This window comes from Strigops habroptila, chromosome 3 (assembly GCF_004027225.2).
Source record: "Strigops habroptila isolate Jane chromosome 3, bStrHab1.2.pri, whole genome shotgun sequence".
NCBI classification, from domain to species: domain Eukaryota; kingdom Metazoa; phylum Chordata; class Aves; order Psittaciformes; family Psittacidae; genus Strigops; species Strigops habroptila.
The window spans coordinates 9,491,432-9,504,554 of NC_044279.2; the positions used below are offsets into that span (position 1 = coordinate 9,491,432).

Genomic DNA, 13,123 nt, shown 5'->3' on the forward strand with positions numbered 1-13,123 from the left:
TGATTGTTTTAAATAAAAATCTAAGTTTTTATTTTTAGCTTGTTCACATTGGCTGCAAGATCAGAGAAGTGTTTTTAGCTGTAATTTTATTTTGATCATGTTTATGCTGTGGCTTTGTTTCTCCTTTGATCATGCTTAAACATGTTTCAGACATGTTTGTTTGATGTATGCTGTTTTTTAAAGCACCCTTCCACACTGTCCGCTTGTGGAGTTTTTTTAAAGCAATGAATCATTGCAAAATATTTGCTGTCAAATTATTCCTTAAATCCATTTTCCCAAAACATTGTCTTTGGACTTTTAGCCAATGGGAGACTGCTTTTAAACAAGAAAGTGTTGAACTGTTGTAACAGCATTTCTGAGCGCTTCACAGTTTAAGGGTCACAGTTTAAGGTAGAAACACCTATCTATCCACAACAGCTGCAATGCACTAACTTTTACAGTTGTCATCAGTGGGTTTGGATCAAGGTCCCACTTTCCATTTAGTAAAACTTGCTTGAAGTTCATTCCAGCACTTCTTCTGTGGCTGTGTTGAATGTATGAAATAGGTCAACCCTGACTGACTTACTTTAAACTTCCCATGGGGACCCCTTGATACCGAACCTGTTTAATTTTGCAGGGTAAGGCAGGGCAGTCTCAATACTTGTACATACACATTCATGGATGACATTCTTTGTTCTGCTGCATGGGTGAGCAATTAGAAGCGTCAAGAAGTCCCTCGTCTGTGGACAACATCTCTCTTCCCTACCACAAGCAAGAGCAATCAAAAAATGCTACAAAGTCCATGGAGAGGCTGTGTTGCGTGACTGCCGGCCATCTGGCTGATTGATTCATCATGACCCTAAACAGTTGTAAGCAAGGTCTGAGGCCCTGGAGTTAAATGCAAGTGTGCATCAAGCCTCGGGCAAATCAAACAGCTCCTCTGATAATGAAACAATAAAGAACACACTACAGATCACTAGTTCACACCACCTACTTCTTAGCTTCATAACCTACAAACCACATTTCTCTCCCTCTCTCCACATATATAATTAGGATGTTGCTTTTATGACCATTATATTCATTCCAAACAGAAATGAATCTATTTCTAAAGGCAACAGAACACATGTAAGTTGCTCTTCCTTCATTTGCTTCATTGCATAAACATAGATCTGTTATATGGAAGAGCTGGAAAAAAACTAACCACCACCAGGTAACAAGAGCAAGGGCCCTATAACATGGAGAACCAATCTTTTATTGACTAAAACTTATTGATTTAACCAGATGATGAAAAAGCCTGAGATTTGCTCATGAAGAAACACCAGTGTTATTCAACAGAAACTGTTCCATAATGTACAGTGGATGTGTTCTAATATGAGGCTTTGTGACTGCTTTATTTTCAGGGACTTAGGTTTACTAATCACTAATTGAAATCTAAATTCATCCTAGATGAGCACTGGTAAGAAACGTATACAGAGCATATTCACATGCTCCCTGGCTATGGTGTTTGTTATATCTGCTTTCCTCACACCCACCTCCTCTGCTACCACTCTGACAGAATTATTTTAAATAAATATAGTCAATTTCTTAAACATTTCTTTCTATCATGCTTGTATCAGTCCTGCTTTAATACCAGACTGTCTTACTGTTTCTAGGTTCACCTTCAAAATTATGAGAAGGAAAGAAAAGAATAATAATATGCTAACCGAGGGCAAATTTATATAACCCATACTATACCAGCAATATTATTGACTCAAAAGGGACTCCACACAGTATCATCACAGGCTAATGTAAAGTTAGATTTTTGATGCCTGATAATATAGTGATTTATTTTAGAACTTGATACCTTGTGATTTACAAAACCCATTGTGCTAGAAACAAATCATTCAACCATTTGGGAACGTATTTAGGTTTTGGTTGAATTATTTTTTTCTACCCTTTTCATAAAGTCCTTAAGACATAAAGCCGGTGTATTCAGACAAGAGGTTCTCCAGATCCAGTAGCCCAGAACAGTGTCTATTAATTGGAGTCCTCTTTCTCTGATGTATCTTTCCACAAGCTGCAATGCAGAATTTTGCAAGCTGTAGCCTTGAATTTCTTGTGATACAAGTTGCACTCAAAGCTCTGTAGATCACATGTAAAATAATAGATATTTACCATAGTATGATATAGTCTAGATATCATTTATCTTGGGCCACGTGTCAGTGTAACTTGAAGGCATGCTAAAAAGAAAGGAAGCAAATTTAGTAACTTAAGTTACTGGCAGAGAGCTTAAGCTGCTTACAGATTTTTGATGTTTTCAGATGTCTGAGAAGATTTATTTTAATAGACAATAGGTAATAGACCCAGTTCCACAGAAATCTCTTCTGTAATCTGTGTTATTCAATGTGTTCATAAATAACCTGAAAAAGAGGTTGAGCAGCAGGATGAGAACATTTTTCATACGATACTAAGTTATTCAGCATAGTGAGACAAAGGAAGACTGTGAAAAATTACAAAAGAATCTTATGCAACTGGGTAGCTGAGCAATCAAATGACAAATTAAATTATTCTTGATGAATGATGTAGTGATAAAACGCGGGGAAAACCATGAGGAAAATATGCCTATCTTTACATATAAAATGGTGGACTGTGGACTGAGCATTACCATGAAAAGTGAAGTACTGGGGCTATGGCACATGAAGTTCCATGAAAATTTCAGATCAATGCTTGAGAACTGTCAAATTCATATTAAATATTGGGAATTCATAGAAAAAGAATAGAGAATTCAACAAAGTGCGTTGCTATAGCCCTTGTGTAAGAGCACAATTCATCCACATCTTGAACACTGTGAACATTTCCAATACAGGAATTGAGGGGCACCAAATGAAGTTAGTAAGATTGATGTTCGAAACACAAGATCAGAAGTAAGTTTTAGTTCATTAGATTGTGTATGTAATGAACAAATTCCAAAAGGACACTCTGAATGCTGGAAATGTGCATGGGTTCAAGAAGAATCTAAACAGGTAGCTGGATGAAAAATCTATTGAGAGTTACTAAATACACAGAAAGCAAATAGTTGGAGGAAGGGAGATTATTCTGGGAAAGTATTATTTGTACTTACTATATTCTTTCTGTGCCCCAAATAATTACTTCTGGACAATGTCGGAGTTTGTATATTAAGCTAAATAAACCTTGGTCTAAGGCAGTATGGTCATTCTCATGTACTGTATATATATACATACACACACAGAGACAGTACACGAGAATATATATACACAAAGCACATGAGAATATATATATACACACACAAAAATATGCAGTATGTACTCATATAATAGAAACATCTAAACATACACATGCATATATCAAAATATGTTGCTTACAAACACTGCCATCCTTAGTAAGGCAGTGGGTTTCACAAGACAGCTAGTGCAAACTGGCAAAACAAAGTACAGTTCATTATTTCCATGACTATACAGCAATAAACATACACTGAGATGATGCTAATGCATGACACTAAAATAGCTTATAATTTCACATAGGAACAGGACTCTAAGTAGTTAAATATAGTTCACAGTTAATTATCTCAGCAGGACATAAAATGGTTATAAAGCAGATTGGTAAATCTGTTGGATATGTCTTCTTTTTCTAAATATACTGAAAGATACCAGCTGAAGTATCTCTGTAAAATACAGTGATAAGCCTGATTCACCACTGGTATAAATTTACTGCTATGATTTCTATAGAATTCTTTCCTAAAACTTCTTTCCACCATTTTTTCATAACTGATCAGTATGCCTGCATTTTATGTATTTCATTTGTTGATGTATCTATCTTCTTTATCACCAAATAATGTTGTCACTCTAATTGTCAAGAAAAAAAGGTTGTCTTTGAAAAAAGATCTTTAAAAAATGACAAGACAAAGTATTTCAACAACTTGAATAGAAACTCATAAATGCATTTCTCTTCTCTTCTGAAAACAGGACAAAAATATTAGGGTTTGGGGCATCACAGAGTGGAAGTAGACAATATCAATTAAAACTATATTTTTTAACTTTTTTTTTACAGTAGCATATTAATACATTTCTAGATGCAAAATTCTTTACACATGTATCATTGTTGCTAAAATTAGGAATATTACATTTGTCTCAGTAATTCTCTCATTTTATGTGTGACACATACAGAAAAGTCAAAACATCCAAAGAAACAAATGTCAGTAATAAATACTTAGAACTAGGAATCCGTGCTGTAATATTATACAACCTTTGTAAAGAGATTTCATTAATCTCTACATCTCTTTGTAAAGAGATTTCATTAATGTTATTGCTCCAATAATAAACTTAAGATCTTTATTCATTAAATATCTTTCTGTATTAAAGATAAGAGGAATGTAAATACCTGTCATATTAATGGGTGATGATGTACCTAACATAGATATATTTGCCATTTGATGCAAAGATTGATTCTTGGGAAGCAAAATCACAATTCATTTATGCAAGGAAGGCAAGTGACTCAGTTCATGGAGTAATAACATGCACCATGGCATTGTCTTCTCAGATCCTAGATTTATTAGTGCTCACCTGATACCAGAAAGTGACAATCCAGAAGATGACAAAATCTATTTCTTCTTCCGTGAAAATGCAATTGATGGAGAGCACACTGGAAAAGCCACTCATGCCAGAATAGGGCAGATCTGCAAGGTAAAATGATGATTTCTTCATGTGAGATTGAAAACACTTGTAGGATGCTTTGCGAGTGATTTTAGTAACTGTATTTTCTTGCTCATAAACTATTCAGTATTAACACTGGCATTGGACTAAAGCAGAAATCATCCCAGATGAAAAATAGTTAAGGGACAACACACCAAAGAAGTTTGGGGAAGCTTCACAAACTAAGATTTTTTGTTAAAAAAGTCATAGGCGTCTTCGAAGTCTTAGAATGTATCTGCAAAAGAGAGAATCTTTTGCAGGAAATGTGATACTTCCAGGTAGGCAGAAAAACATTTGAAGAATTTACTTTTTGAAGGAATGTTAATACCTTTTCATTCCCACATTAATGAAAATCTTTAAAATAGAGGCAAAGGAAGATTTAACGGAACAGTGGTTTAAGCTCAGTTTTAGAAATGGGCAGTCATTCGGAAGACCCTTAATGACTGCAGATTGAATCACTCATCCACACTGATAAACATCCAAATATCCTTCTGATAGACTTCTGAAAAGATTTCTACAAATGAAATTATATTAATCAATGTGGTAGCTTTGGCAACTATGATGTTTACAGTAAAATTTCATGTTAATCCATACGCACAATTTCAATTTATCTCCTCAAAACCAAAGGTAGCTGCTTGAAAACCAATTACCCATAAGTATGGAGTCCTTGGGGCACTTTATTCATAAGTTTTGCAGCTATACAACTGGTCCCACTGTTCTGGCATTTTGACCTAGTTTGTTGACTTGCATTTCTACTTTGTCGCTACCAGCTAAGAATAATAAACCCCTTCAGCTTTACCAGGACCTGGCAGCCTGGTTGCTCTGGAGCAAAATATTCTGCCTGGCTGTACATGTATTATAATATATGTATTATAAAGAAGTTTAGGTTTGCCTTTTATTATTATTTTTTTATTATGTGCTACTATGAAATATGTCACAATACAATGTAGAATTGAAGTAATTCAGAATTAGTGTCTTTGACAACAAAATAATGCTTTTACATGTAGAAGGTGAATTCTTTGTTTTCCATAAGTAGCATCTTGTGGTTGTTTACTGTATTTTCTCTGTACTCTGTTGACACTTGAAACAAAGACTGTTACTAGATATTCATGCAAAATACTTTTGTTATTAGAATGACTTTGGTGGGCACAGAAGCCTTGTAAACAAATGGACAACTTTCCTCAAAGCACGTCTGATTTGTTCTGTGCCAGGACCCAATGGCATTGACACACACTTTGATGAACTACGTAAGTGGCAGAAATGGCTTTGAATACAGAAATGTTTTCAAGTATTACACATATGAATTGAACTTAGTTTTCTTTTCCATCTCTTGTTATTGTTACAGAGGATGTGTTCCTAATGAACTCAAAGGACCCTAAAAATCCAATAGTCTATGGAGTGTTTACAACTTCCAGGTACAGAACATATCGGTTTACTTGCATGGAAACTCGGGTGGCTGCTTGTTTTAAAGAGGTCTCTTTGTTAAAAATGGTTTTAAGAAACACAGAATTTTCTTAACCTTTGAACTGAGAAGTCAGTGGCAGTAAGAAGTAATGAATTAGGTTTCTTATGAGCAATGTACATCAACACTGAAGCTAGTAATCACAAAGACTATCAGTTTCTCAGGCTATTCTTGCAGTTGAGTTGGCTTTTTATAGAGGGGATCAGAATTTGTAGGCCTTTCCTCACAGACCTGGAAAAATAGCATAAGCATAAATATGCTTGTTTGGGGGCAAGTTAAAATAGAAAATCTGTGGTGTGAGAAATTGGCTACTCACAGAGATATTAGTAAAAAACATTGCTGAAATCTGGAAAGTTTAATGATCTTTCAGAAGTTCTGTTATTGAATCACATATAACTGTGACTTGAGTGTTTTGGTTTCATTGTGCTTTCACCAAGAACAAAACTATACTTGTAGCTCTGGCCTGAGGAAGGTTGGCAGTAATGGTTGCATTGCCACATTTATCTATAAGGACAAAAGTGTTAGTTTTCAAACAGAAAGAATGTTTCTAGTGATAACCAGGCATGGAAGACGGAGATTTACAAGTCCTTACTGCCTTCTATAAGAAATTTCAAGGTAAGAAACAACACTGAAGCTTGTGTGTGTGCTGCCCAAATGATGGAAGAGACTGCTAAGACAACTAAAAAGATTGAAGTGTAGGAAAGAACTGAATAGTCCTCTTGGGACAGCCCTGTCGAATTTTACTGAAAGTGAAGGTTTGCCCTTCTGGGGACAATATGTTTTAAAGAATGGAATAGCAGCCATCTACTTAGGAAAATGTCTGAGAGATCATATCAGTTATGCTGAACTTTCACAGGAGGTGAGTTAGGATTGCGCTGAGAACATGTCAAAAGTTTTGATAAACAGCACATGGCAATAAATCAGAAAGCAACAAGCTGCTATTCCCATATGTCTTCCACTCAATTAAACCAACTGATAATTTAAAGAACCTGATTTTATTACTTCTCCCCCTATTTTTAGTAATATCTTCAAGGGGTCAGCTGTGTGCATGTACAGCATGACTGATGTGAGGAGGGTATTTCTTGGTCCCTACGCCCACCGAGATGGTCCAAACTACCAGTGGGTTCCCTTCCAAGGACGAGTGCCATATCCACGACCAGGAACTGTAAGTACTCTAAGAAATACAGCAATCTAAAAAGGGAAAACTACGGAAAATATTTTCACACATTGCATGGTCCTTGAGCTGAGATCCAGGAAAGAAACTGAAAAAGATAATGAAATAGGTAGGGTGGCAGAAGGGAAAGCCAACAATTCCTCCAGATCCAAAATGTATTGATTTTCTTGTTAAGTAAAGTATGAAACTGCAGTAACAACTTCATTTGGATTTCAATTTTGGCATTTGTATTAACAACTTCAGCAGAAGTTTGTGCAATGGCTGGAGAACATTACTGAAAGTCATATGTTTAATAAATTACTCTGCATTATCCTTTCCTTGGAATTTGTCTTTGTTCCAAATATTGGCTAAGCCATTCTTCATGAGAATGAACAGAAAACAGAGCATCTGCCTTGCTGTTAAGGAACTTTCAATTGTTCTTGACATTAAATCTAGTGCAGTAAGACAGATATTTCTGCAATGGATGATGGAGTGACTACAGTAATTTCTAATTTCCAGTGGCATTTTAAAATATCTGTGCTTCTACCCATTTTTCTGGTTTTTTGTTTGTGATAGACTAAAATATCAATGTATGTAAATCCATATTTACAATTCCCAACTGATATCATCACATTTTAGAAATATTTCACAGCCTCTGCAATTACCAGTAGTCTAAGAAGATGGGACATCTTTGAAAAAAGCATTAATTGTATACATTGGGGTAGCTCTTTAGCTAGTATAAATAAACCAGCTTGGCCCATTTAAGTTTTGAAATAGCATTGCTGAAGATTAAATACAGGTGTACACAAGTATACATATAAGGATATAAAAGTAAATAATATATGTTTATAATATTCTTTTTTAAAACTCCTTAAATATAAGCCACAAAATAAACTAGGAATAATTTTAATCCCTTTTCTACTTTTGTTGCATATGTCTTGAAATTGTTCTTTCAACCTGATCTTTCAACTGATCTCCAACAGTTAGATGATATATATGCTCAGCCAAATGAGAATGACTTCCTAAGCAGAAGAAAACAGTGGCTCCCTGAGAGCCAGATTCCTCAGCACTCCTCACTCCCACCTACAACTGCTAAAGGGATTCCTAATTTTTTCCAGAGTTAAAATACAAGCTCTGCAGCATAGGAGAGGTATCATTTCCCATTTGATGCTGAACATTTTTTTTTAAATTACTATAGTTAATGCTGATATGTCAGAGATTTATTTATAGGTTGTATTGTTTTACATTCCCATGGAAAATGTGAATGGGTAGATTTTTTTGGTATTGTTCATATAGCTAATATCATCTTCTTTTCAGTCTCACAGACTGAATAAGTCAGTGTTTATTGTTCTGCTTATTTATATTCCTCTTTGATTCCAGTATTGATTAACCTGTCCAGACAAAAAGCAAATAATAGCTATTATGTAAAACTACAGACAAAGAAGAATGTCACGTAGTTCTGTCACAGAAATAGACTGAGATAACTGACTGCAACACGGCAGCTCTGTTACATTCATTCTTCAGCAGAGATCGGACGCAGCTCTATTATTGAACTTCTGAGTGCTCAACTCAAATACTTGCCCTAGAGGATGGCAGCACAGCTCTGCCTGTCTCAGAACCTGTGAGTTATCCCAATACCTGTTTGAGGGTCTTGAACTGAAATCCACATGGGAGAAGAATAACTCTATCAAATTCCTGAGGACAAGCAGAAAAGCTGGGACCCAAATCCAGCCCCTGAGTGGCTGAGTGACCTAAGCCACTAGACCTTTTGCCTAAGTAGGGAAATACAGTTGTTACATATACTTTTTTTCTGGCCACCCTCTCAGAATGGATTTTACTCTTATAATTTCACCATAAGGTACTTATACTAAGATCACAAAGAAAGTGCGAAGATAGTCAGATTTCATTGTAAACATTTTTCTTGCCTAAGGGCGAATGTGATCCCAAACTATGCTATTCTACATAGCCCTGCAGTCACATCATGTAGTGCAAGAGGCCATGCCACTGTAAATGATGTTAATTAAAGAGTGGCTGAGGCCATCAGTTTCTTCTAGCCCTCTGCCAGTGACTTTAATCCTGGTGTCTACCATTTTGAAAAAGATGGGTTTTTTCCTCACAGCTGCTAAAATCCTAATCAGTAGTATAAAACTGAATTTTAAAATGAGAACTTTTATCTAAACAAAATTTGGATGCATTTTCAATGGCTTTGAAATCCTGTGAAGAATAAAGTTGAAAGGTTTTTTAAGTTCCTTTAGATGTCAGACTTGTGGCTTCCTTTTCCAAAAAATGGGGAAAGGGAAGGGAGAAAGAAAACCTGAGCTTCTTACAGTGAATCAGTTCCAGATTGTACTGCAGTTAAACAGTGCTGAATTATCTGAAGAATTTAATAGGTGAGGAGCCAATAAACTTCTTGAGCATCTGGCGCCTTGCCCAGTGGGAGTAAAGAAAAAGGAAAGTTAATGGTTCTTGTGAAAAGTCAGAAAACTTTGTACACAATTCTACATCAGCTTCACATTTAACAAAGAAGTTGCCAGGAACTTTCCTTTAAGATCTATGGGACTTGGGGTTGGTTTGTTTGTTTGTTTGTTTGGGTTGCGGTTTGGGGGTTTTTTCAGTTGTTTGGGGGGTTTTTGTTGCTGCTGTTTGGTTGTGTGGGGTTTTTTTAACCTCTTAACAGTATTTGGGAGAGAAGGGAGGATTTTTGTGTATACCTCATCTTGAATGAGGTACCTCATCCTGAATTCGTATCTGACTTTCTGTGAACTCAGCTACAGAGCTCAAGGTTTCTCTGCTTCATGGTACCAAGAGTCTATCTTCAGTTATAAGCAAAGAACTTTTTGTTCCTACAAAATGGTAGCTATTGACTTTTTCTGCTTGATTCCCTAATCAGCCAGTGAAGGGATAATATAGTTACCTCCTTGTGACTGATCAAAACCCCTGACAGCATACTGGGAATGAAGAATTGGAAGTGAATGTTAAATGCACGAGTTCTTTGACTCTGCTTGAATCCAGGATCAAGCTTATTTTTCTGAACTTCTCAGGATATTTGTATTTATGCCTGTCTTTTGGCACCTGAAAACTTTCTATTTCCTTGCTACCAGTGGGATTGATGTGGTATATAAACATGAGTTCTGATGAAGCACCTTGCCGGTTAGCTTGACCTAGACCCACTGATATCAAAACCAGTCCTGCTATTAGCATCAAGGATGAAGTCTTTATTGTGTTTCCTGATTTTGTGATCGTAAAATAAGTAAACATGGCAGGGCTTTCCTCCTCAGGACAACCAGTCTAGTCTAGTCTAATCTTGTCTCATCTTGTCTCATCTCGTCTGGCCTGGCCTGGCTGGCCTGTTCTGTTCTGTTCTGCCCTGCTCTGTTCCATTCCGTCCCATTCTGTTCTCTGACTTCATCATCTCCAGACGTCCCTTCCAACCTTAATGATTCTGTGATTCCGTGTGATTCATGTGAGTTGAGGTTCCTCTGCAAGCAATTTGGACTATGGGTAGGCTAAATCTCACCTACCGGTGGGGCCCACCCATTTCACTCAACTGAAAAGCGAGGGAGTTTGATTCGTCTTATTCAGCTTTCTAAAGTGGGGTGGGACAAATGTGAGCCATAGCCTAGTCCAGGCAATGAACTTTAAACTTTAGAAGTAAAGACACCAAGTTACTATAACTTTTTTATTCTCAGAAAAGCAGAGCATCCAAGGAATAATCTGGCTCTCAGAATTGGTATTCTAACTTAAACACAGAATTATGACACTAATTCTAGTTTTATGATTTTTCTGCATAAAATATATCTTGGTCAACATTGCTGCAAGTAAAAGCCTTTGTTCTAATAAGTCAGAAAGTAAATATTCAAGCAATTGAAACACAGCTGAAATTCATTACTAAAAATCAAAATGAATATTCATTTAATCCTTTTCTTTAATGTTTGTCCAGCTGCAATTAACAATGCTTAGCTCTTGCATAGAGATTGTTATACTTAAAACACTTTATATGCATTATCTAATTAATCATTATCTAATTAATCTGGGTAATTAGTATTGAACTCTAGTTAGAATATTAATCAAGATGTAAAGCAAACTTCAAATTGAAGTGTAAAATTTTAAACACAATTTTTTAGACATACAAATGTTTGGCCAATGATTATAAATAGCCTGTCTGCTTTTCTCTTTGTAATGTTTCTGTACAAAAAAGCAAGAACATATAATAATAAAATGCTGGAAAACGTTGTCACAATAAAGTAGATGACTAACTTGCTTTCTGCTGAGACTGCTCCACATGCAGTAATCAAATATTCTCCTTCCCTCCCTTCCTCCCTTCCATACCATGTAATGGAACAGAATGCGGGAATTTGCTTACTAACAAATATGCCAAAAAGGTACAATTTACACTTTATATGTCCATGCTGGAAGCATCCCTTCGCTGACTATAACAACTACTCCTTTTGACAACATTGATTTTTTAATTTCATTTCTGATGAATTATTAATAATTTGGATCAAGGTGATAGCAAAGACAATTGATTTCTTCTGCTGAGCATCCTGCAAGGTCTGGATTCTCGGTTAATAAGATGTTGTCCTCTAGGTTTTTAATTTAATCGGAAGATATTGTATACATGGATATAAAGGGCAAATTATCTAGGTCATTTTAACAACAGCTGTTTATATTTCAGGTTCAAAAGCCACGACATAATTATTGTCAACTGGGTTTCAGAGTTTTACATGTCTTCAATAGGTATATGAACAAATTAGCCATGTGGTACACCAAGTTCTTTGCTGAGTATCTTTGGACTAGTGATTTAATGCCATTGTGGCTCATTTTCTTTATACATTCAGCGTTACTGACACGCTACTAATGCGTATGTTAAAGTAACTTCTAACTGTTCATGAAACACCAGTTCTGCAGAAGAGATGAGGGAAAATGGTGGTGATTAGCCACAGTCCTCAAGTGTCCACAGGGAATGTGGTAAGTGAAAATGGAAGAATACTTTTGTGGCTACTGAAGCTGTGGTCTCACCTCTCCTTCCCTTTTCAGCCTCTATTATTTGCTTACATTGGGAGAATGTGAGCAAAATGTGAAAAGCAGAACCCTCTGCACTTCATATGTTAGACTCGAAACTGTCTGGCCCACCCATGGCTATATAAGGGGGCAAAAGGACTCTTTACTGTATTACTTCATGGGGACCAGATTCATTCCACAGGGACATTGTGCATTACACAACAGTGAAGAGTTATTTTAGCTCTTTACAAGACTCATCTCACCTAACTGTTCACATGGACATCAGCAGCAGCATCATTTACAGGAGGCTTTCTTTAGAATCAATGGAGACAAAGGACATAGATTTAAGGCATGACTCATTTGATTTGATTTAGCGTTAACAGGATCCATGTTATCAGGTCTACACGGATGACATAGGCTTGTTGAGACAAGCAAGAATTTGAGAAGTCAGTAGAACAGGGAATTGTCCCAGCATTTAAGTATTTGGTTCCTCAGAGAGGACTTGACTTCCAGTCAATTTCTGAATACAATACTTTGAAATAAGATGGTGGCATAATTAATTAATTTTTCTGTTGTATACATAACCAAATATTGAAATTGCATGCCTCATAGTGAATGATTTTAAATATTTCAGGATTTCTTCCTTCTTCCAGTTAAAGACTAATGCTAATTAGTAAATGACTGAAAATTCTTTTGCACTGCATAGTAGTAAGAAAAATGGTGTATAAGGATAATTTACATTCTGTTAACCATATTGATTTAAATCCAAAATGAAAAAAAAAAGATACTTTTATTGACAGAATGAACTTTTGCTGTCTGTCATGATACACTTAGATACCC

The 13,123-nt window shown here is 36.0% G+C and overlaps 1 protein-coding gene across 2 annotated transcripts in view; it reads left to right on the forward strand.

Moving 5' to 3' along the window:
* The window catches only part of SEMA3A (semaphorin 3A), a 166,520-nt gene that overhangs the window by 126,475 nt on the left and 26,922 nt on the right, over positions 1–13,123 (forward strand). For both annotated transcript variants that reach the window (XM_030480259.1, XM_030480258.1), the window contains 4 exons: positions 4,516–4,658; positions 5,800–5,914; positions 6,013–6,082; positions 7,150–7,294. In XM_030480259.1, coding sequence (XP_030336119.1) covers positions 4,516–4,658; positions 5,800–5,914; positions 6,013–6,082; positions 7,150–7,294 — 473 coding nt within the window. The remainder of the gene's footprint in view (positions 1–4,515; positions 4,659–5,799; positions 5,915–6,012; positions 6,083–7,149; positions 7,295–13,123) is intronic.